Source organism: Oncorhynchus kisutch, linkage group LG9, assembly GCF_002021735.2.
Source record: "Oncorhynchus kisutch isolate 150728-3 linkage group LG9, Okis_V2, whole genome shotgun sequence".
Taxonomy (NCBI): domain Eukaryota; kingdom Metazoa; phylum Chordata; class Actinopteri; order Salmoniformes; family Salmonidae; genus Oncorhynchus; species Oncorhynchus kisutch.
The window spans coordinates 46,164,570-46,189,250 of NC_034182.2; the positions used below are offsets into that span (position 1 = coordinate 46,164,570).

A 24,681-nucleotide genomic window follows, 5' to 3' on the forward strand; every position below is an offset into this window, starting at 1 on the left:
AAAGGTGTTCTCAACTAGCCTACCTGGTTAAATAAAGGTGTTCTCAACTAGCCTACCTGGTTAAATAAAGGTGTTCTCAACTAGCCTACCTGGTTAAATAAAGGTGTTCTCAACTAGCCTACCTGGTTAAATAAAGGTGTTCTCAACTAGCCTACCTGGTTAAATAAAGGTGTTCTCAACTAGCCTACCTGGTTAAATAAAGGTGTTCTCAACTAGCCTACCTGGTTAAATAAAGGTGTTCTCAACTAGCCTACCTGGTTAAATAAAGGTGTTCTCAACTAGCCTACCTGGTTAAATAAAGGTGTTCTCAACTAACCTACCTGGTTAAATAAAGGTGTTCTCAACTAGCCTACCTGGTTAAATAAAGGTGTTCTCAACTAGCCTACCTGGTTAAATAAAGGTGTTCTCAACTAGCCTACCTGGTTAAATAAAGGTGTTCTCAACTAGCCTACCTGGTTAAATAAAGGTGTTCTCAACTAGCCTACCTGGTTAAATAAAGGTGTTCTCAACTAGCCTACCTGGTTAAATAAAGGTGTTCTCAACTAACCTACCTGGTTAAATAAAGGTGTTCTCAACTAGCCTACCTGGTTAAATAAGGTGTTCTCAACTGGCCTACCTGGTTAAATAAAGGTGTTCTCAACTGGCCTACCTGGTTAAATAAAGGTGTTCTCAACTAGCCTACCTGGTTAAATAAAGGTGTTCTCAACTAACCTACCTGGTTAAATAAAGGTGTTCTCAACTAGCCTACCTGGTTAAATAAAGGTGTTCTCAACTAGCCTACCTGGTTAAATAAAGGTGTTCTCAACTAGCCTACCTGGTTAAATAAAGGTGTTCTCAACTAGCCTACCTGGTTAAATAAAGGTGTTCTCAACTAGCCTACCTGGTTAAATAAAGGTGTTCTCAACTAACCTACCTGGTTAAATAAAGGTGTTCTCAACTAGCCTACCTGGTTAAATAAAGGTGTTCTCAACTAGCCTACCTGGTTAAATAAAGGTGTTCTCAACTAGCCTACCTGGTTAAATAAAGGTGTTCTCAACTAGCCTACCTGGTTAAATAAAGGTGTTCTCAACTAGCCTACCTGGTTAAATAAAGGTGTTCTCAACTAGCCTACCTGGTTAAATAAAGGTGTTCTCAACTGGCCTACCTGGTTAAATAAAGGTGTTCTCAACTAGCCTACCTGGTTAAATAAAGGTGTTCTCAACTAGCCTACCTGGTTAAATAAAGGTGTTCTCAACTAGCCTACCTGGTTAAATAAAGGTGTTCTCAACTGGCCTACCTGGTTAAATAAAGGTGTTCTCAACTAGCCTACCTGGTTAAATAAAGGTGTTCTCAACTGGCCTACCTGGTTAAATAAAGGTGTTCTCAACTAGCCTACCTGGTTAAATAAAGGTGTTCTCAACTAGCCTACCTGGTTAAATAAAGGTGTTCTCAACTAGCCTACCTGGTTAAATAAAGGTGTTCTCAACTAGCCTACCTGGTTAAATAAAGGTGTTCTCAACTAGCCTGCCTGGTTAAATAAAGGTGTTCTCAACTAGCCTACCTGGTTAAATAAAGGTGTTCTCAACTAGCCTACCTGGTTAAATAAAGGTGTTCTCAACTAGCCTACCTGGTTAAATAAAGGTGTTCTCAACTGGCCTACCTGGTTAAATAAAGGTGTTCTCAACTAGCCTACCTGGTTAAATAAAGGTGTTCTCAACTGGCCTACCTGGTTAAATAAAGGTGTTCTCAACTGGCCTACCTGGTTAAATAAAGGTGTTCTCAACTAGCCTACCTGGTTAAATAAAGGTGTTCTCAACTGGCCTACCTGGTTAAATAAAGGTGTTCTCAACTAGCCTACCTGGTTAAATAAAGGTGTTCTCAACTGGCCTACCTGGTTAAATAAAGGTGATCTCAACTAGCCTACCTGGTTAAATAAAGGTGTTCTCAACTGGCCTACCTGGTTAAATAAAGGTGTTCTCAACTAGCCTACCTGGTTAAATAAAGGTGTTCTCAACTAGCCTACCTGGTTAAATAAAGGTGTTCTCAACTGGCCTACCTGGTTAAATAAAGGTGTTCTCAACTAGCCTACCTGGTTAAATAAAGGTGTTCTCAACTGGCCTACCTGGTTAAATAAAGGTGTTCTCAACTAGCCTACCTGGTTAAATAAAGGTGTTCTCAACCAGCCTACCTGGTCAAATAAAGCATGTAAAAATCCTCCAGTTGTTGCCATGACGCTCCTGCCTGTCTGAGTGATTGAAGTGGGGAGAACAGGGCATGGCTTGGCCATCGTGCGACACCTGGTTTTGTAGGTGTGCACCCAATGGTGCGTTCGGCTGCACGCATCACCCCCTGACTGTATGCGTAACTGACAACGTAGTCCAAGAATATTAATTAGTACACGGTAAACGTAGTCCTAGAATGTTAATTAGTACACAGTAAACGTAGTCCTAGAATGTTAATTAGTACACCATAGACATAGTCCTAGAATATTAATTAGTACACAGTAAACGTAGTCCTAGAATGTTAATTAGTACACCATAAACATAGTCCTAGAATGTTAATTAGTACATGGTAAACGTAGTCCTAGAATATTAATTAGTACACAGTAAACGTAGTCCTAGAATGTTAATTAGTACATGGTAAACGTAGTCCTAGAATATTAATTAGTACACAGTACACGTAGTCCTAGAATATTAATTAGTACACAGTACACGTAGTCCTAGAATGTTAGGTCTCTCTGGGTTTTTTCTTAGTATTTAGTCAGTACAGAACCTTCTAGTTATGTTGTTCTTATTTGAAAATGTTTGTAGTTTTGTCTTTGAGCTGTTCTTGTCAAATGAATGTTCCGTATTATGTCATGATTCATGTGGACTCCAGGAAGAGTAGCTTTCACAACAGCTAATGGGGATCCTAATAAAAAAGCAAGTTGGATTGAACAGTAGAAAACAACCAGAATGGAGGGATGTGTGTGTGTGGTATGGTTGCAGTATTTAGACCATATCTGTGATTCTGCACATTGTACTGTGAAGTGCAGGCACTAGTTGCCTTACTTCTCTATTCTGAGCAGAGAAACTGGGAAGGTGTGGAGCCTGTCATTGAGCTGGCATGACTGACAGGAAAGTGATAATTTCACAAGTCCAACCTGGGGTCCATCCATATGCACACACTACTCTGGGTGGCCTCTCTATCACACTGTGGGGTATTTGGCACTCTGCTGCTACTAAACCTGCCCCCACACACAGCACAATAGAGAAACAGCTCTCTCTCAAAAACAACACCTTCCACCCAACAGAAACATGATGGTCAAATCCACCCACTGTACTAGAGGGGGGTCTAACACACACACCACACCACAGACAGACCCACAAACAGACCCAAACACAGACCATACCTGTCGTCCCCTGGCAGATGGACAGCCTCCCCGGAGCCGAACATGGACCAGGCCGAAGAAGTCTGGATGGGAATCAGACTGGGTAGGATAGTACCATCTCTACCCTGTAGGGGGGGCCCAGGGGAGCTGGGCTGGGAATGAGACACTCTCAACAGAGACTAGAGAGAGAGTGGATATGGGGAGAGAGAGAGGGGGAGAGAGAGACCCCGACAGAGAGAGAGAGACCCCAACAGAGAGAGAGAGAGGTGGAGAGACCGACAGCGAGAGGGGGAGAGACAGACAGAGGGGAGAGAGAGACCCCGAGAGAGAGAGGGGGAGAGAGAGACCCCGACAGCGACCGACAGAGCGAGACCCCGACAGAAAAAGAGACAGGGGGAGAGAGAGAAAGAGAGGGGGAGAGAGACCGACAGCGAGAGGGGGAGAGACCGACAGAGGGGAGAGGGAGACCCCGACAGAGAGAGAGGGGGGGAGAGAGAGACCCAGACAGAGAGAGGGAGAGAGAAAGACCGACAGAGAGACCAACAGAGGGGAGAGACAGAGAAAAAAAAAACTGTTATGAAATATTTTCATGTTGGAATTTACAAGAATTTAAGTCCTCTGCTTTTGGGCTAAATCGCAGAAACGCAGACTTCCTGAAAGAAATTGATGATGTTGATACTGTAGTACTACAGGAAACATGGTGCAGAGGTGAAGCAACAACCTTTCCCTCCCCACATACCCCCAGAAACAACTATGACAAAGTGAAAAACTCAAATGGAAGCTTCTCCTGAAGCTCTGTGGAACACTGGGTCTGTACAGTCAATGGTAGGCTGAGAGGGGACTCTTCTGGTAGGTCCACCTTCAGCTCTTCCCTTGGCAGCAGCACTGTAGACTACTTCCTCACCGACCTAAACCCAGAGTCTCTCAGAGCCTTCACAGTCAGCCCACTAACACCTCTCTCAGAGCCTTCACAGTCAGCCCACTAACACTTCTCTCAGAGCCTTCACAGTCAGCCCACTAACACCTCTCTCAGAGCCTTCACAGTCAGCCCACTAACACCCAACCATGAAGCATGACGGCCCAATAAATGACATGGTACTAAACAGGCCTATAGATGGGAGTGAGAACAGACATCTACCAAAAAGCAATTAGTAGCCCAAAAAAAAAAACTCTCTCCTGGACAACTTTTTTGCCTTAACATTCTCCTACAGAAATGAAGGTGTAAATTTGGCCGTTTGGAACAAACTTTATATCTGACAAATGATCCTCCTTGGATAATCTAGACACAAAAGAGGAAACCAAAGAGAATAGAGAATGAAAAATGGTTTGATAATGATTGGAGAAATCTAAAGAAGTCATTGAGAAATATATCTAATCAAAAACACAGAGAACCAGACATAAAAAAAATAGGCCTTCAATGTGGGGAAACACTGAAACAATACAAACACACCCAATATGGAGAAACACTGAAACAATATAAACACACCCTGAGAACAGAGGAACAGAACATTAGAAATCAGCTGGATGGAACTGAGGAATCCATAGAATTAAACCACTTCTGGGAGAATTGGAATAAATTAAACAAACCTCATCATGAGGAATTGGCTATCCAAAATGGGGATATGTGGAGAAATCACTTTGCAAACCTCTACAGCAATATAACAAAGAGCCCAGGACAAAAAAGATACACAAGAACATTTACAAAACTTTGAATCAAAAACTATCAGAATCCTGTTCCCCAATTACGGAAGAAATATTTGAAAAACTACGCACTCTCCAACCCAAAAAGGCCTGTGGTGCTGATGGCATTTTAAATTAAATGATCAAATATACAGACCACAAGTTCGATATTTGGGGAAAAATTTAAAATAAATAAAAATGGAGACAAATTTAACCCAAATTAGAGAAATTTGCATTAGCAGCAATTTAGGGAAAATTCTTTGCAGTATCATAAATAGCAGACTACATAATTTCCTTGATGAACACAACATCCTGAGCAGAAGCCAGCTTGGATTTTTACCAAATCACCACAGAACAGACCCCACTTATACCCTCCTCACTAACAGACAAACAAGTCAACCACATTTATACCCTCCACACTAAAAAATATGATGTTATTAAATCAATGTACACTAAAAACAAATGTGTGGTTAAAATTGGCAACAAGCAAACAGACTTCTTCTCTCAGGGACGGGGAGTGAAACAGGGCTGCCCAATAAGTCCAACACTATTTAACATCTACATTAATGAATTGGCAAAAACATTAGAAGAATCGGCAGTACCTGGTCTCACACAACACTGAAATCAAGTGTCTGCTGTACGCAGATGACCTGGTGCTACTGTCTCCCACTAAGGAGGGTCTGCTGTCTCCCACTAAGGAGGGTCTGCTGTCTCCCACTAAGGAGGGTCTGCTGTCTCCCACTAAGGAGGGTCTGCTGTCGACAGATGACCTGGTGCTACTGTCTCCCACTAAGGAGGGTCTGCTGTCTCCCACTAAGGAGGGTCTGCTGTCTCCCACTAAGGAGGGTCTGCTGTACACAGATGACCTGGTGCTGCTGTCTCCCACTAAGGAGGGTCTGCTGTACACAGATGACAGTCTGGCTATAGAGACCGGTCGTCACAGACAAACCTGGCTGCCCAGAGAGGACAGTCTGGCTATAGAGACCGGTTGTCACAGACCAACCTGGCTACCCAGAGAGAACAGTCTGGCTATAGAGACCGGTTGTCACAGACCAACCTGGCTGCCCAGAGAGAACAGTCTGGCTATAGAGACCGGTCGTCACAGACCAACCTGGCTACCCAGAGAGGACAGTCTGGCTATAGAGACCAGTCATCACAGACAAACCTGGATGCCCAGGGAGGAAAGTCTGGTTGCCCAGGGAGGACAGTCTGGCTATAGAGACCGGTCGTCACAGACCAACCTGGCTGCCCAGAGAGGACAGTCTGGCTATAGAGACCGGTCGTCACAGACCAACCTGGCTGCCCAGAGAGGACAGTCCGTGCTCACTCTGCTCCAGGGGAGAGGTAGAGACAGAGCTGCATTTCCTATGACACTGTGACAAATACTCAGACCTAAGAGAATCTTCCTTTCCCAAAATTATAATTCAATATAAAGAATTTCAAACTATAAAAGATTAAGAAAATAAATCTAATATGTATTGGGTGAAAAGTCAAAATGTGCAGTTTTAGAAGCCAAACATGTCCTCCTGCCACAACCTGAGGGACAGTCAGTGAAAAGTGAAATGTAACGTCAACAATCTGGTTTTGTTTGGTCTTTCATACCAGGTCATGTGTCTTCTCAGTCATGTTGACACTGGTCTACTACCAGGTCATGTGTCTTCTCAGTCATGTTGACACTGGTCTACTACCAGGTCATGTGTCTTCTCAGTCATGTTGACACTGGTCTACTACCAGGTCATGTGTCTTCTCAGTCATGTTGACACTGGTCTACTACCAGGTCATGTGTCTTCTCAGTCATGTTGACACTGGTCTACTACCAGGTCATGTGTTTTCTCAGTCATGTTGACACTGGTCTACTACCAGGTCATGTCATCCTTTGACAATATAAGTAATTTAACTTTACAGATACAGAGGGGGGAGAGAGAGAGAGGGAGACAGGGGGAGAGAGAGAGGGGGAGACAGGGGGAGAGAGGGGGAGAGAGAGAGGGAGAGAGAGGGGGAGAGAGAGAGGGAGAGAGAGACAGGGGGAGAGAGAGAGGGAGAGAGAGAGAGGGAGACAGGGGGAGAGAGAGAGGGAGACAGGGGGAGAGAGAGAGGGAGTCAGGGGGAGAGAGAGAGGGAGTCAGGGGGAGAGAGAGAGGGAGACAGGGGGAGACAGAGAGGGAGACAGGGGGAGAGAGAGAGGGAGACAGGGGGAGAGAGAGAGGGAGAGAGAGGGAGACAGGGGGAGAGAGAGGGAGACAGGGGGAGAGAGAGGGAGACAGGGGGAGAGAGAGGGAGACAGGGGGAGAGAGAGGGAGACAGGGGGAGACTTACTTACACATGCTATCAACAAACCTCTGCTTGGGAATGTAGGAAGGTGTGTGTATATGTGTATTGTCTGTGTGTATTGTCTGTGTGTGGTTATGTGTATATGTGTATTGTCTGTGTGTGTATATGTGTATTGTCTGTGTGTTTTCACCCTCCCGGTAGCGTCCACATCCAGGCGTAGAGGGGGTGGGATGTTCCGTGGGCGGGGGCTGGGCAGGGGGGGCATGGAGTCGACCACTCGCAAGTTGAATCTTTCCAGGTGTGTGGGGTTGGGCGGGTCGCTGTGGAGGAGAGGCTTCAGCCCTCCAAACCCCTCCACGTCTGACCCTATTGGCTGGGCCAGCAAGTGGGAGGTACCCTGAGAGTGAACAAGGTGTCCTGTCCTGAGAGTGCGCATGTGCCCCAGCAGCTCGCCTCCAGCCCCTCCCCCAGCCCTCTGTAGACCAATCCCCTCCAGGGACTCCAGAGAGTGGGCGTGTCTCATGCTGTCCATCACCCATCTAGGCCCCACCGCTTCCTCTCGTTCCAAATAGTCCGTACAGGTCCACCGCCCCCGGCAATAGGGTCCTCCATGGCCCTGGCCCAATCTGACAACTCGAAACCTGGACCCCTGCCCCACAGCATCTTGTGAGTTGGATTTCCTCAGAGAGAGGGGAGTCGTCGGCTGGGAGAAACATCCCTGCTGGTGGGAGAGGCCAGGCTGGGAGGAATCAGTGGATTGGCTGGAGGACTGAAGGGAGGGATTTGATTGGCTAGAGGCCTGAACATGGGGTGGGGCTTCCCCAGAGCTCTGCGTGTAGTCTGACGTCACACTAGTAATCTGGAAGCCACTCCTCTTCTTCCCCCCACTCATCTAAACACACAGACACACACAGTGAGTGCTGGGCTTGTGTCAGTAGGGTTGGGCTCTCTCTAAAACTCTATATAACTCTATATAATATATAGTCCTCTGTCTGGTCTGTCCTGTTCTTCTAACATTCCACCATAATTTGCAAATAAATTCATTTTAAAAAATCCTACAATGTGATTTTATGGATTTTTTTAGTTGAAGTGTACCTATTTTTTTTGTTGAAGTGTACCTATGATGAAAATTACAGGCCTTTCTCATCTTTTTACGTGGGAGAACTTGCACAATTGGTGGCTGACTAAATACTTTGTTGCCCCACTATATACTATATATATATATAGTCCTCTGTCTGGTCTGGTCTGTGGAGAACAGGACCAGACTGTATATACTGAACAAAAATAGAAACAACAATTTCAACTGTTTTACTGAGTTACAGTTCAGGAATTTAGTCATAAGAAAATCAGTCAATTGAAATACATTTTTATTTTACCTTTATTGAACTAGGCAAGTCAGTTAAGAACAAATTCTTATTTTCTATGACTGTGCCTGTCCAGGGGCAGAAGGACAGATTTGTACCTTGTCAGCTCGGGGATTTGAACTTGCAACCTTCCAGTTACTAGTCCAACGCTCTAACCACTAGGCTACCCTGCTGCCCCATAAATAAATTAGGCCCCAATTTATAGATTTCACATGACTGAGCCTGGGACAGAGTCTATATTACATTCAAAAATAAATAATGTTTTTTTTTAAATTGCATCTTAATGAAAACAGACATACAACAATAACATGATTAATAATTATAATGTATAATAATCATTGAACATGTATAAAAAACAGACATACAACAATAACATGATTAATAATTATAAATTATTCATTATTCACTATATCTATCCTACCGTGCCTTTCTAAGGTCTTCGAAAGCCAAGTCAACAAACAGATTACCGACCATTTCGAATCTCACCATACCTTCTCTGCTATGCAATCTGGTTTCAGAGCTGGTCATGGGTGCACCTCAGCCACGCTCAAGGTCCTAAACGATATCTTAACCGCCATCGATAAGAAACATTACTGTGCAGCCGTATTCATTGATCTGGCCAAGGCTTTCGACTCTGTCAATCACCATATCCTCATCGGCAGACTCGACAGCCTTGGTTTCTCAAATGATTGCCTCGCCTGGTTCACTACTTCTCTGATAGAGTTCAGTGTGTCAAATCGGAGGGTCTGCTGTCCGGACCTCTGGCAGTCTCTATGGGGGTGCCACAGGGTTCAATTCTTGGACCGACTCTCTTCTCTGTATACATCAATGAGGTCGCTCTTGCTGCTGGTGAGTCCCTGATCCACCTCTACGCAGACGATACCATTCTGTATACTTCCGGCCCTTCTCTGGACACTGTTAACAACCCTCCAGGCAAGCTTCAATGCCATACAACTCTCCTTCCGTGGCCTCCAATTGCTCTTGAATGCAAGTAAAACTAAATGCATGCTCTTCAACCGATCGCTGCCTGCACCTACCCGCCTGTCCAACATCACTACTCTGGACGGCTCTGACTTAGAATACGTGGACAACTACAAATACTTAGGTGTCTGGTTAGATTGTAAACTCTCCTTCCAGACCCATATCAAACATCTCCAATCCAAAGTTAAATCTAGAATTGGCTTCCTATTTCGCAACAAAGCATCCTTCACTCATGCTGCCAAACATACCCTTGTAAAACTGACCATCCTACCAATCCTCGACTTTGGCGATGTCATTTACAAAATAGCCTCCAATACCCTACTCAACAAATTGGATGCAGTCTATCACAGTGCAATGCGTTTTATCACCAAAGCCCCATATACTACCCACCATTGCGACCTGTACGCTCTCGTTGGCTGGCCCTCGCTTCATACTCGTCGCCAAACCCACTGGCTCCATGTCATCTACAAGACCCTGCTAGGTAAAGTCCCCCCTTATCTCAGCTCGCTGGTCACCATAGCATCTCCCACCTGTAGCACACGCTCCAGCAGGTATATCTCTCTAGTCACCCCCAAAACCAATTCTTTCTTTGGCCGCCTCTCCTTCCAGTTCTCTGCTGCCAATGACTGGAACGAACTACAAAAATCTCTGAAACTGGAAACACTTATCTCCCTCACTAGCTTTAAGCACCAACTGTCAGAGCAGCTCACAGATTACTGCACCTGTACATAGCCCACCTATAATTTAGCCCAAACAACTACCTCTTTCCCAACTGTATTTAATTTTAATTAATTTATTTATTTTGCTCCTTTGCACCCCATTATTTTTTTTATTTCTACTTTGCACATTCTTCCATTGCAAAACTACCATTCCAGTATTTTACTTGCTATATGGTATTTACTTTGCCATCTTGGCCTTTTTTGCCTTTACCTCCCTTCTCACCTCATTTGCTCACATTGTATATAGACTTGTTTATACTGCATTATTGACTGTATGTTTGTTTTTACTCCATGTGTAACTCTGTGTCGTTTTATCTGTCGAACTGCTTTGCTTTATCTTGGCCAGGTCGCAATTGTAAATGAGAACTTGTTCTCAACTTGCCTACCTGGTTAAATAAAGGTAAAATAAAATAAAAATAAATAAATAAATTGAACATGTATACAATATATATTTATTTATTATTATTATTATTATTATTATTTATTTATGAGAACAAGTTGTCATTTATAACTGCGACCTGGCCAAGACAAAGCAAAGTGACACAACAGAGTTACACATGGAATAAAGGTACAGTCGATAACACAATAGGAACATCTATGTACATTGTGTGTAAATGTAGAAGAGTAGGGAGGTGAGGCAATAAATAGGTCATAGAGGTGAAATAATTACAATTTATCATTAACACTGGAGTGATAGATGTGCAGATGATGATGTGCAAGTAGAGATACTGGGGTGCAAAAGGAGCAAGATGAATAACAATATGGGGATGAGGTACAGTGCCTTGCGAAAGTATTCGCCCCCCTTGAACTTTGCGTCCTTTTACCACATTTCAGGCTTCAAACGTAAAGATATAAAACTGTATTTTTTTGTGAAGAATCAACAACAAGTGGGACACAATCATGAAGTGGAACGACATTTATTGGATATTGCAAACTTTTTTAACAAATCAAAAACGGAAAAATTGGGCGTGCAAAATTATTCAGCCCCCTTAAGTTAATACTTTGTAGCGCCACCTTTTGCTGCGATTACAGCTGTAAGTCGCTTGGGGTATGTCTCTATCAGTTTTGCACATCGAGAGACTGACATTGTTTCCCATTCCTCCTTGCAAAACAGCTCGAGCTCAGTGAGTTTGGATGGAGATCATTTGTGAACAGCAGTTTTCAGTTCTTTCCACAGATTCTCGATTGGATTCAGGTCTGGACTTTGACTTGGCCATTCTAACACCTGGATATGTTTATTTTTGAACCATTCCATTGTAGATTTTGCTTTATGTTTTGGATCATTGTCTTGTTGGAAGACAAATCTCCGTCCCAGTCTCAGGTCTTTTGCAGACTCCATCAGGTTCTTCCAGAATGGTCCTGTATTTGGCTCCATCCATCTTCCCATCAATTTTAACCATCTTCCTTGTCCCTGCTGAAGAAAAGCAGGCCCAAACCATGATGCTGCCACCACCATGTTTGGTGTGTCTCCCAGGTGGCTTGTGGCAAACTTTAAACGACACTTTTTATGGATATCTTTAAGAAATGGCTTTCTTCTTGCCACTCTTCCATAAAGGCCAGATTTGTGCAATATACGACTGATTGTTGTCCTATGGACAGAGTCTCCCACCTCAGCTGTAGATCTCTGCAGTTCATCCAGAGTGATCATGGGCCTCTTGGCTGCATCTCTGATCAGTCTTCTCCTTGTATGAGCTGAAAGTTTAGAGGGACGGCCAGGTCTTGGTAGATTTGCAGTGGTCTGATACTCCTTCCATTTCAATATTATCGCTTGCACAGTGCTCCTTGGGATGTTTAAAGCTTGGGAAATCTTTTTGTATCCAAATCCGGCTTCAAACTTCTTCACAACAGTATCTCGGACCTGCCTGGTGTGTTCCTTGTTCTTCATGATGCTCTCTGCGCTTTTAACGGACCTCTGAGACTATCACAGTGCAGGTGCATTTATACGGAGACTTGATTACACACTTGATTACACACTTGATTACACACTTGATTACACACAGGTGGATTGTATTTATCATCATTAGTCATTAGTCATTAGTCATCTTTGTTGTATGCTCACACTGCTATGCTTTATCTTGGCCAGGTCGCAGTTGCAAATGAGAACTTGTTCTCAACTAGCCTACCTGGTTAAATAAAGGTGAAAAAAAAATAAAAAAAAAATAAAATTAAAAATCTACTGTCACTATATTACCCTGGTCTAAACTCTACTGTCACTATATATTACCCTGGTCTACCCTCTACTGTCATTATATTACCCTGGTCTCAATCTACTGTCATTATATTAACCTGGTCTACCATCTACTGTCATTATATTACCCTGGTCTACCATATACTGTCATTATATTAACCTGGTCTACCATCTACTGTCACTATATTACTCTCTACTGTCATTATATTACCCTGGTCTACCATCTACTGTCATTATACTACCCTGGTCTACCATCTATTATTGACTGTATGTCTGTTTTACTCCATGTGTAACTCTGTGTCGTTTTATCTGTCGAACTGCTTTGCTTATCTTGGCCAGGTCGCAATTGTAAATGAGAACTTGTTCTCAACTTGCCTACCTGGTTAAATAAAGGTGTTCTCAACTTGCCTACCTGGTTAAATAAAGGTGTTCTCAACTGGCCTACCTGGTTAAATAAAGGTGTTCTCAACTAGCCTACCTGGTTAAATAAAGGTGAAATAAATAAATAAATAAATAAATAAATAAATAAAAAATTTTTGGTCAACATTGGATCATTCAGAGATCCTCACTGAACTTCTGGAGAGAGTTTGCTGCACTGAAAGTAAAGGGACTGAATAATTTTGCACGCCCAATTTTTCAGTTTTTGATTTGTTAAAAAAGTTTGAAATATCCAATAAATGTCGTTCCACTTCATGATTGTGTCCCACTTGTTGTTGATTCTTCACAAAAAAATACAGTTTTATATCTTTATGTTTGAAGCCTGAAATGTGGCAAAAGGTCGCAAAGTTCAAGGGGGCCGAATACTTTCGCAATGCACTGTAGTTGGCTGGATGGGCTATTTACAGATGGGCTGTTTACAGGTACATTGATCGGTAAGCTGCTCTGACAGCTGATGCTTAAAGTTAGTGAGGGAGATAAGACTCCAGCTTCAGAGATTTTTGCAATTCGTTCCAGTCATTGGCAGCAGAGAACTGGAAGGAAAGGTGGCGAAAGGAGGTGTTGGCTTTGGGGGTTACCAGTGAGATATACTTGCTGGAGCGCGTGCTACGGGTGGATGTTGCTATGGTGACCAGTGAGATATACCTGCTGGAGTGCTTGCTACGGGTGGATGTTGCTATGGTGACCAGTGAAATATACCTGCTGGAGCGCGTGCTACGGGTGGATGTTGCTATGTTGACCAGTGAGGTGAGATAAGGCGGGGCTTTGCTTAGCCAAGACATAGATGACCTGGAGCAAGTGGGTTTGGCGACGAATATATAGCGAGGGCCAGCCAACGACAGCATACAGGTCGCAGTGGTGGGTAGTATATGGGGCTTTGGTGACAAAACGGATGGCACTGTGATAGACTGCATCCAGTTTGCTGAGTAGAGTGTTGGAGTCTATTTTGTAAATTACATCACTGAAGTCAAGGATCGGTAGAATAGTCTGTTTAACAAGGGTATTTTTGGCAGTATGAGTGAAAGATGCTTTGTTGCGATTAAGGAAGCCGATTCTAGATTTAATTTTGGATTTGAGATTTCTTAATGTGAGTCTGGATGGAGAGTTTACAGTCTAACCAGACACCTAGGTATTTGTAGTTGTTCACATATTCTAAGTCAGAACCGTCCAGAGTAGTGATGCTGGATGGGCGGGCAGGTGCAGGCAGCGATCGGTTGAACAGCATGCATTTAGTTTTACCAACATTTAAAAGCAGTTGGAGGCCATGGAAGGAGTGTTGTATGGCATTGAAGCTCATTATTTGGAGGTTTGTTAACACAGTGTCCAAAGAAAGGTCAGAAGTATACAGAATGGTGTTGTCTGCATAGAGGTGGATCAGAGAATCACCAGCAGCAAGATCGACATCGATGATGCATACAGAGAAGAGAGTCGGCCCGAGAATTGAAAACTGCGGCACCCCCATAGAGACTGCCACAGGTCCGGACAACATGCCCTCCGATTTGACACACTGAACTCTGTCTGAGAAGTAGTTGGTGAACGAGGCGAGGCAGTCATTTGAGAAACTAAGGCTTTTGAGTATGCCGATAAGAATGAGGTGATTGACAGAGTCAAAAGCCTTGGCCAGGTCAATGAAGACAGCTGCACAGTCCTGTATTTTATCGATGGCGGTTATGATATCGTGGAGAAGGTACGGTGGGAACTTAGCTTTCGAAGATTTTAGAAAGGCAGGGCAGGATGGATATAGGTCCATAACAGTTTGGGTCTAGAGTGTCTCCCCCTTTGAAGAGGGGGTTGACCGTGCAGAGCAGTTGGCAGGGGTAGCCAGGTGGAAAGCATGGCCAGCCGTAGAAAAATGCTTACTGAAATGATCGATTATCATAGATTTACCGGTGGGGACCGTGTTTCCTAGCCTCAGAGCAGTGGGCAGCTGGGAGGAGGTGCTCATATTCTCCATGGACTTTACAGTGTCCCAAAACTTAGGGGAATTAGTGCTACAGGATGCAAATTTCTGTTTGAAAAAGCTAGCCTTAGCTTCCCTAACTGACTGTATATTGGTTCCTGAATTCCCTGAAAAGTTGCATATTGCGGGGACTATTCGATGCTAGTGCGGTCCACCACAGGGTGTTTTTGTGTTGGTCAAGGGCAGTCAAGTCTGGGGTGAAACAAGGGCTATATCTACTCTTAGTTCTATATTTTTTTGAATGGGCAATGCTTAAAGATATATCAAAGAGAGACCAATGTTATTGTGAAGTGGTTACTGAATAAACTGAAGATATATACATTCCATTCCACCACCAGCTGCCCCATTAACAATATAGATTAAATAACTTGTTCCCAGCCTTCGCTTCCTCTGCTTCAACCTCGTCACTGAATAATGGTCACCTTGACCTTTTTGAGCACCACAACATGCTAATGGCCAGAGCCTAAAATGTTATTTTTGGTCTACCAGCCACTCAGATTTTTTTAACCAGACAAATATTTTTTCCCAGTAAAATTACACTAACAAAACCTGGACGTGCATGCTTTGAAATGTTTCTAAAACAATACATGTATTACTGCTGAGAAGTAATGTGCTATATTGTTGAATTTCATAAAAAAAAAAGATTGTGACCACTTTTAACCAAAATATGAGACAAAAATGTTCACCTGCCCCTTTAAAAGGGCGGGAGGCTACCGTGGTAATGCGAGTCATGTTTGTGCCTGTGAGATCGAGAGCCTGACTAGTATTGCTTATCTTCCCTAGCAGTTGAAAGTCAAACATTGAAAATCAACAGCATCTGAACTAAAACATGTAAATAGCTAAGGATTGAAATTAATTGTTTATTATGTTGGAGAGACTTCTATAAAGAACAACCTCTCTTTATCAGTATCACTTCAGTTTCAGGTAAATTAAACACATTTTTACACCTTCTAAAACTGTATCTGTCTTCACACAGCCCCCAGCCAGGCACAGTGACGCAGAAATACTTTGCACATTTTAGTGTGCATTCAGTTCCTGTCAGAGTTCCTCAGTAGCGAGCCACAGCCTACAGACAAGGAACATGCCCCAACTCCCGGAACAGGAAACCTCCGTGCCGGCAGACCACAGACATCATCCTATTTGCCCAACATTGGAATGATTTTCTAATGTCATACTTCTCCATAACCTAAAAAATTGCAACGCCAGCCATATCAATGTTTGAAACCTGGATGTTTTTACATAGGCCAAAATCCCACCATAGAAATAAAGCGAAGATTTCCTGATATTGAAACCAGCATTTCTTCTTCTACTACCGCCCAAAGACAGTAAGACCCTGTTGCATCTTCAGATATTCCCTCTACATTTCTACCTGCTGTCTATCCATCGGTCACATTATAAAAACCTAACCCTAAACCTAAACCTTCTTCTACTACCGTCCAAAGACAGTAGGACCCTGTTGCATCTTCAGATATTCCCTCTACATTTCTACCTGCTGTATAACCATCTGTCACATTATAAAAACCGCATCAGGTTTAAGAACGGTGTTCTCCCAAAATAGCATTCTGGAACATTGACACATTTGGCTGAGACAGTGAACACATTGCTGCGCAATGAACACGCCAGCTAACCACATCATATGGTGTTGAACACGCCAGCTAACCACATCATATGGTGTTGAACACGCCAGCTAACCACCAGTCTGCACAACTCTGCCAGGAACTAGGATCAAGAGAGACAAGTGTTTTAGAACTATATCTCTTGACACAATGATGAAAATAATCATGACCTCTAAACCTTCAAGCTACATACTGGACCCTATTCCAACTAAACTACTGAAAGAGCTGCTTCCTGTGCTTGGCCCTCCTATGTTGAACATAATAAACGGCTCTCTATCCACCGGATGTGTACCAAACTCACTAAAAGTGGCAGTAATAAAGCCTCTCTTGAAAAAGCCAAACCTTGACCCAGAAAATATAAAAAACTATCGGCCTATATCGAATCTTCCATTCCTCTCAAAAAGTTTAGAAAAGGCTGTTGCGCAGCAACTCACTGCCTTCCTGAAGACAATGTATACAAAACGCTTCAGTCTGGTTTTAGACCCCATCGTAGCACTGAAACTGCACTTGTGAAGGTGGTAAATAACCTTTTAGTGGCGCCAGACCCTCTGCATCCGTCCTCCTAGATGTTAGTGCTGCTGGTGAAGCACTAACTTGTCCTCGCTGGAAGCCTGTGTTTCAGACACAAGGAAGTGGATGGCTGCAAACGTTCTACTTTTAAACTCTGACAAAACAGAGATGCTTGTTCTAGGCCTGAAGAAACAAAGAGATCTTCTGTTGAATCTGACAATTAATCTTGATGGTTGTACAGTCGTCTCAAATAAAACTGTGAAGGACCTCGGCGTTACTCTGGACCCTGATCTCTCTTTTGACGAACATATCAAGACTGTTTCAAGGACAGCTTTTTTCCATTTACGTAACATGAAAAAAATATATATATCTGAAATTTTTTGTCCAAAAATGATGCAGAAAAATAAATCCATGCTTTTGTTACTTCTAGGTTAGACTACTGCAATGCTCTACTTTTCGGCTACCCGGATAAAGCACTAAATAAACTTCAGTTAGTGCTAAATACGGCTGCTAGAATCCTGACTAGAACCCCAAAATTTGATCATATCACTCCAGTGCTAGCCTCCCTACACTGGCTTCCTGTTAAGGCAAGGGCTGATTTCAAGGTGTTACTGCTAACCTACAAAGCATTACATGGGCTTGCTCCTACCTATCTCTCTGATTTGGTCCTGCCGTACATACCTACACGTACAAGACGCAGGCCTCCTAATTGTCCCTAGAATTTCTAAGCAAACAGCTGGAGGCAGGGCTTTCTCCTATAGAGCTCCATTTTTATGGAATGGTCTGCATACCCATGTGAGAGACGCAAACTCGGTCTCAACCTTTAAGTCTTTACTGAAGACTCATCTCTTCAGTGGGTCATATGATTGAGTGTAGTCTGGCCCAGGAGTGGGAAGGTGAACGGAAAGGCACTGGAGCAACGAACTTCCCTTGCTGTATCTGCCTGGCCGGTTCCCCTCTTTCTAACTGGGATTCTCTGCCTCTAACCCTATTACAGGGGCTGAGTCACTGGCTTACTGGTGCTCTTCCATGCCGTCCCTAGGAGGGGTGCGTCACTTCAGTGGGTTGAGTCACTGACGTGGTTTTCCTATCTGGGTTGGCGCTCCCCCCTTGTGTTGTGGCGTGGCAGAGATCTTTGTGGGCTATACTCGGCCTTGACTCAGGATGGTAAGTTGGTGGTTGAAGATACCCCTCTAGTGATGTGGGGGCTGTGCTTTGGCAAAGTGGGTGGGGTTATATCCTGCCTGTTTGGCACTGTCCAGGGGTATCAGCCGATGGGGCCACAGTGTCTCCTGACCCCTCCTGTCTCAGCCTCCAGTATTTATGCTGCAGTAGTTTATGTGTCGGGGGGCTAGGGTCAGTTTGTTATATCTGGAGTACTTCTCCTGTCCTATTCGGTGTCCTGTGTGAATTTAAGTGTGCTCTCTCTAATTCTCTCCTTCTTTCTCTCGGAGGACCTGAGCCCTGGGACCATGCCTCAGGACCACCTGACATGATGACTCCTTGCTGTCCCCAGTCCACCTGGCCATGCTGCTGCTCCAGTTTCAACTTCCACCTGACTGTGCTGCTGCTCCAGTTTCAACTGTTCTGCCTTATTATTATTGGACCATGCTGGTCATTTATGAACATTTGAACATCTTGGCCATGTTCTGTTATAATTTCCACCCGGCACAGCCAGAAGAGGACTGGCCACCCTACATAGGAAGAAACCTAGAGAGGAACCATGCTATGTTTTGGCCTTTCTAGGGAGTTTTTCCTAGCCACCGTGCTTCTACACCTGCATTGCTTGCTGTTTGGGGTTTTAGGCTGGGTTTCTGTACAGCACTTTGAGATATCAGCTGATGTACGAAGGGCTATATAAATACATTAGATTTGATTTTGAATATAAATAGATTTGATTTGATTTGATATAAATAAATTTGATTTCATGAAAGTTTGATTTTTATAGCAATTTATTTGAATTTGGCGCTCTGCATTTTCACCGGCTTTTGTCAATTTATTTACTGAAAAAGTAATTAAAGTAGTCAGCAATATCAGTGGGCTTTGTGATGAATAAGCCATCTGATTCAATGAACAGTAGAGTAGAGTTGAGCTTTTTTCCAGAATTTCAGTTAAGCTTTTTATTCTCTTTGCTTTATATAAATGCATCTTTGTTTCATAGTTTATTTAGTTTAGTTTATTTAGTTTATTTAGTCACATGATTTCTTAATTTGCAGTAAGTTTGCCAATCAGTTGGGCTGCCAGACTATTTTGAACTTCACAAATCAAAACTGTATTTTTAGCAGTTAGGCTTTATCAATATCTTGAAATATAAATTAATTAAGTACACATCGATATTTCGAGGAGTAAGAGGTTTCACCAAATATAGATATTACAGTAGTACTTTACAACACCGGTCTTCATCGTGGACAATGATATACAGTAGGGCAAGGGTCTTCATAGAGGACAGATAAGTATTAATGTCAGACCAGTGTAGTACTAACCTACTGCTAACCCTAAAGGGGTTTGACACTTATCGGTTCAACAATCACTCAGCTATGTGCTTGAAATTAATTCAGATCAATGACGTCATCAGTCATAACCCACAATGGATCCTCTACGCAGCACAAGGCATGACACATCAATACGGATCCAAGCCCCTTCTGTGCCATTCGAGAAGGGTGCAACTGCAGCCCACAATTTGAGCATTATATGTGGGCATTCCGGAACCTGTAAGAACCCCTCTTTAGACTTGTATTGTTTTTTATATTTTTTATTAGGACTACAGTACATAGGCGGGAGGCAGGGGCGCTCCAGTACAGTCGATGGTGGTAATGCAACCGCCGATAAACCAGACAGAAGCAGTGGGGGTGACAACAGTAGCTGGCTATAGTTAGCACAGACCGGTAGTGTCCTTCGCACCCGCACTGCAGGTGTTCGGCAGGCAGGAGCGAAGGACACTGTGTTAACTTAGCCAACTAGTCATAAGGAGGACTCCGGTACACAGCAGGTGTGACACCGTCTGCTAGCTAACTTGCAAGCTAACTAACTAACCCCCGCCTCCTACCTACCGGAGTAGCTAGCGGTAGGCGACACCGGTAGACAGTGTCCTTCGCCCCAGCCTGTCAGGCACAGTGTTGCTCCAGCTTCCCACCTGCTGTTAGGCGGGGGAGACCGGTAGACAGTGTACTTGGACCATGGGTACACAGGAGGCGGGGGCGACACCGTGTGCTAGCTAACAAAGCTATCCCCCCGCCTCCTGTGTACCCAGGGGCTAAGTACACCGTCTACCGGTCTCCCCCGTCTACCAGCAGGTGGGAAGCTGGAGCAACACCGTGTGCTGGCTAGCTAGTTAGCGTCACCGCCGTCTGTACTAGCGGGAAGCAGGGGCGACCGGAAGACGGTGACCTTCGCCCTAGCTTGTCGGGCACTGTTTTCCTGCAGTTCGACGGTGAGGGCAGGTGTTCAGCGGAAGCGAAGGATACCAGTGAAAAAACGCATAATACTTTTATTTCCCTTTTGACCCACATTCAAAAGTGTCACACTTTGGGTGGGGGTTCATGCAGGAACTAATGCAATACTCCTTCCTGCAGATAGAGGAAGTCCACATTGGGGGCTGCAGTTGCACACCATTGTGCCATTCAGACACGGTGTCCCTCTCAATTAAATCTCACTCTCCTGCACAACTTTATTTTAAAAGTATTTTTTCCTTCTTGGTGAAATTTGTTTCAGGCAAAAGATGACGTACCTTGTCCTGGATCTCTACCCGGATTCTGTAGCGGGAGAAGCAGGTTCCAGGGGTTTCAACCGTGTCTTTCGAACATCTAGAGATGGTAGCTTCTATAGGAGTTAGCTACATGACATCTCATCACTGCCGGACAAATACACTGTATAACCTTAACCAGGTTGATATAGGTATAAATAAATCTCAACTTTATTATAAGACCTTTCATAAAAGTTGTAGAAAAAGTTGGAAAAGTACTTCTGACCCCATCGCCGCTCGGTCGGTCGGCCGTAACTCCCGTTTCCAGGCTCACCCCACGGTAATAATATCCCGTTGGACCAGAGAGATGGGCAGAGGGCTTGCCCGGGCAGGGGTGAGCCTCGGTTGCAGTCACGTTCCTTGTTCCGTCCTGTGCTAGCAGCTCTTCCATGGAGCCCCGGCCGAGACCGGCATCAGTAGTGTAGCCGCGGAGAGGGAGAGCAGGCTCACACACACCAGCCCGTTTTTAGCTGGCCTGGTACTTATACTTATCACCATACAAGTTAGCTAACTAGCTACAGTAGCTAAACATTCTGGCTAGCTAGTTAACTACTGTAACTAACTACTTCTGCTTTCCGCAGCGGCGCCGTCTGTCTGTCTTCAGTCACTCCTTCCCCCGTCTCTCTTTCTCTGCTGGAAAAATACGGGTAGCTTCCTCATTCAGCTATAAAAGAACGGTTCTGGTCTCAGTATCTAGCTACATGTTTTTCTATTTAGCAAACTGTTGACAACTTTTATAAACCCGGAAGTTACGCCCCCGTGGAGCCTCGTGTTTATGGTACCCTGGTGAACCCTGCTGGCCAGATCAGATTACTACAGCCTCCCAGGTTGTAGGGGCAAGGGTTCCGGTGTTATGCCGTAAATCACCCCCTGCCAGAATCCCCCCCATCTAATTTCCTTATTTTTGTGGCTAGAGTCAAATACTTTCTGTGACACACATCAGAGTCAAATACTTTCTTTTGAACAAACTTAGTCAGGATAGGATGCTATGCCACCTTGTCTCCAAGGTGGCATAGCAGTTCAGACGTCTTTTGTCCTCGTCTTGTCGTGTCCTGTATATATATATATTTACAACTTTTTCACATACATTTTATTTTTATTTTCCATCAACTCATCTTCAAAACACTCTCCTGCAACCCGCCTCACCAATGTATATTTATAAAAAAGTATTATTTACCTCAGATCTGTAATCCTCCAAGAAGCTAGCCAGAAACTCCAAGAAGCTAGCCTGAAACTAGCCAGAAGCTAATCCAGAAGCTAGTTCAGAAGCTAGTTAGCTCCTTTACTGGCAAATCGTTAATATTCAGCTAACCACGGTTTGTGGTCATCAGCTATCCTTTAGCTCGAAAATCTATCGCCAGTTCTGTACGGCGCAGCGCGGCTCGGAACGGAACATACCGGACCAATTTTTCTCTCCATGTCCCTGGACATTCATACCCGGATCTCACAGCTAGCTAGCTGCTATCCGTGTGACCATCGGAGCTAGCAAGCTCCGTCAATCACTCCTGAGTTCCATCAATCACACCTGGGCTGCAGTCACCTATCCGGACCCGTTTTACTGCCTTCGCGGAGCCCCACCGGGCCTTCACAACTGGACTGCCGACGTTATCTACCCGAAGGAGTTATTCGGCCGGCTCCTCCGTCGCGACGTTACCTGAACGCCCATCTGCGGCCTGCTAACCGTTAGCTGTCTTACCGGCTGCTATCTGAATAGACAATCGGACAATTTTTTTATTATTATTTTTTTTAAATTATTTTTTTAATTATTATTATTATATTTTCTTCTTGGGCCTCTATAACTATATCTATTGTTTTTATTTTTGTTGTTGTTGTGTGATTTGGATTAATCCCCTCTACCACACGGAACCCCACTAATCTACTGACGGAACGTAAGGGGTGGCTAACAGACCTCCATCCTATGCTAGCTTGCTACCGATGCCCTGGCTAGCTGTCTAAATCACCAACCAACCTCTCCACTCACCGGACCCTTTTGATCACTCGACTAAGCATGCCTATCCTTAATGTCAATATGTCTTGTCCATTTCTGTTCTGGTTAGTGTTTATTGGCTTATTTCACTGTAGAGCCTCTAGTCCTGCTCACTATACCTTATCCAACCTATTAGTTCCACCACCCACACATGCAATGACATCTCCTGGTTTCAACGATGTTTCTAGAGACAATATCTCTCTCTTCATCACTCAATACCTAGGTTTACCTCCACTGTATTCACATCCTGCCATACATTTGTCTGTACATTATACCTTGATGCTATTTTATCGCCCCCAGAAACCTCCTTTTACTCTATGTTCCAGACGTTCTAGACGACCAATTCTCATAGCTTTTAGCCGTACCCTTATTCTACTCCTCCTATGTTCCTCTGGCGATGTAGAGGTGAATCCAGGCCCTGCAGTGCCTAGCTCCACTCCTATTCCCCAGGCGCTCTCTTTTGACGACTTCTGTAACCGTAATAGCCTTGGTTTCATGCATGTTAACATTAGAAGCCTCCTCCCTAAGTTTGTTCTATTCACTGCTTTAGCACACTCTGCCAACCCGGATGTTCTAGCTGTGTCTGAATCCTGGCTTAGGAAGACCACCAAAAATTCTGAAGTTTTAATTCCAAACTACAACATTTTCAGACAAGATAGAACTGCCAAAGGGGGCGGTGTTGCAATCTACTGCAAAGATAGCCTGCAGAGTTCTGTCCTACTATCCAGGTCTGTACCCAAACAATTTGAACTTCTACTTTTAAAAATCCACCTCTCTAAAAACAAGTCTCTCACCGTTGCCGCCTGCTATAGACCACCCTCTGCCCCCAGCTGTGCTCTGGACACCATATGTGAACTGATTGCCCCCCATCTATCTTCAGAGTTCGTGCTGCTAGGCGACCTAAACTGGAACATGCTTAACACCCCAGCCATCCTACAATCTAAACTTGATGCCCTCAATCTCACACAAATAATCAATGAACCTACCAGGTACCTCCCCAAAACCTTAAACACGGGCACCCTCATAGATATCATCCTAACCAACTTCCCCTCTAAATACACCTCTGCTGTCTTCAACCAAGATCTCAGCGATCACTGCCTCATTGCCTGCATCCGTAATGGGTCAGCGGTCAAACGACCTCCACTCATCACTGTAAAACGCTCCCTGAAACACTTCTGCGAGCAGGCCTTTCTAATCGACCTGGCCGGGGTATCCTGGAAGGATATTGATCTCATCCCGTCAGTAGAGGATGCCTGGATATTTTTTAAAAATGCCTTCCTAACCATCTTAAATAAACATGCCCCATTCAAGAAATTTAGAACCAGGAACAGATATAGCCCTTGGTTCTCCCCAGACCTGACTGCCCTTAACCAACACAAAAACATCCTATGGCGTTCTGCATTAGCATCGAACAGCCCCCGTGATATGCAGCTGTTCAGGGAAGCTAGAAATCATTATACACAGGCAGTTAGAAAAGCCAAGGCTAGCTTTTTCAAGCAGAAATTTGCTTCCTGCAACACTAACTCAAAAAAGTTCTGGGACACTGTAAAGTCCATGGAGAATAAGAACACCTCCTCCCAGCTGCCCACTGCACTGAAGATAGGAAACACTGTCACCACTGATAAATCCACCATAATTGAGAATTTCAATAAGCATTTTTCTACGGCTGGCCATGCTTTCCACCTGGCTACTCCTACCCCGGACAACAGCACTGCACCCCCAACAGCAACTCGCCCAAGCCTTCCCCATTTCTCCTTCTCCCAAATCCATTCAGCTGATGTTCTGAAAGAGCTGCAAAATCTGGACCCCTACAAATCAGCCGGGCTAGACAATCTGGACCCTTTCTTTCTAAAATTATCTGCCGAAATTGTTGCCA

At 44.2% G+C, this 24,681-nt stretch overlaps 1 protein-coding gene across 5 annotated transcripts in view; it reads right to left on the reverse strand.

The window, feature by feature from the left end:
• Positions 1-21,574, reverse strand: part of LOC109896534 (TSC22 domain family protein 4-like) — a 42,754-nt gene extending 21,180 nt beyond the window's left edge. Inside the window, exons 1-4 of one of the 5 annotated variants that reach the window (XM_031832709.1) lie at positions 21,045-21,567; positions 20,804-20,879; positions 7,491-8,192; positions 3,371-3,528 (exon numbers count right to left, since the gene is read on the reverse strand). In XM_031832709.1, coding sequence (XP_031688569.1) covers positions 3,371-3,528; positions 7,491-8,192; positions 20,804-20,879; positions 21,045-21,049 — 941 coding nt within the window. In that variant the 5' untranslated portion in view covers positions 21,050-21,567. Of the gene's footprint in view, positions 1-3,370; positions 8,193-20,803 lie in introns of all 5 variants that reach the window. The other 4 variants (XM_020490788.2, XR_004211084.1, XM_031832710.1 and 1 more) reach the window with 4 other exon arrangements.
• Between the last annotated feature and the right edge of the window lie 3,107 nt (positions 21,575-24,681).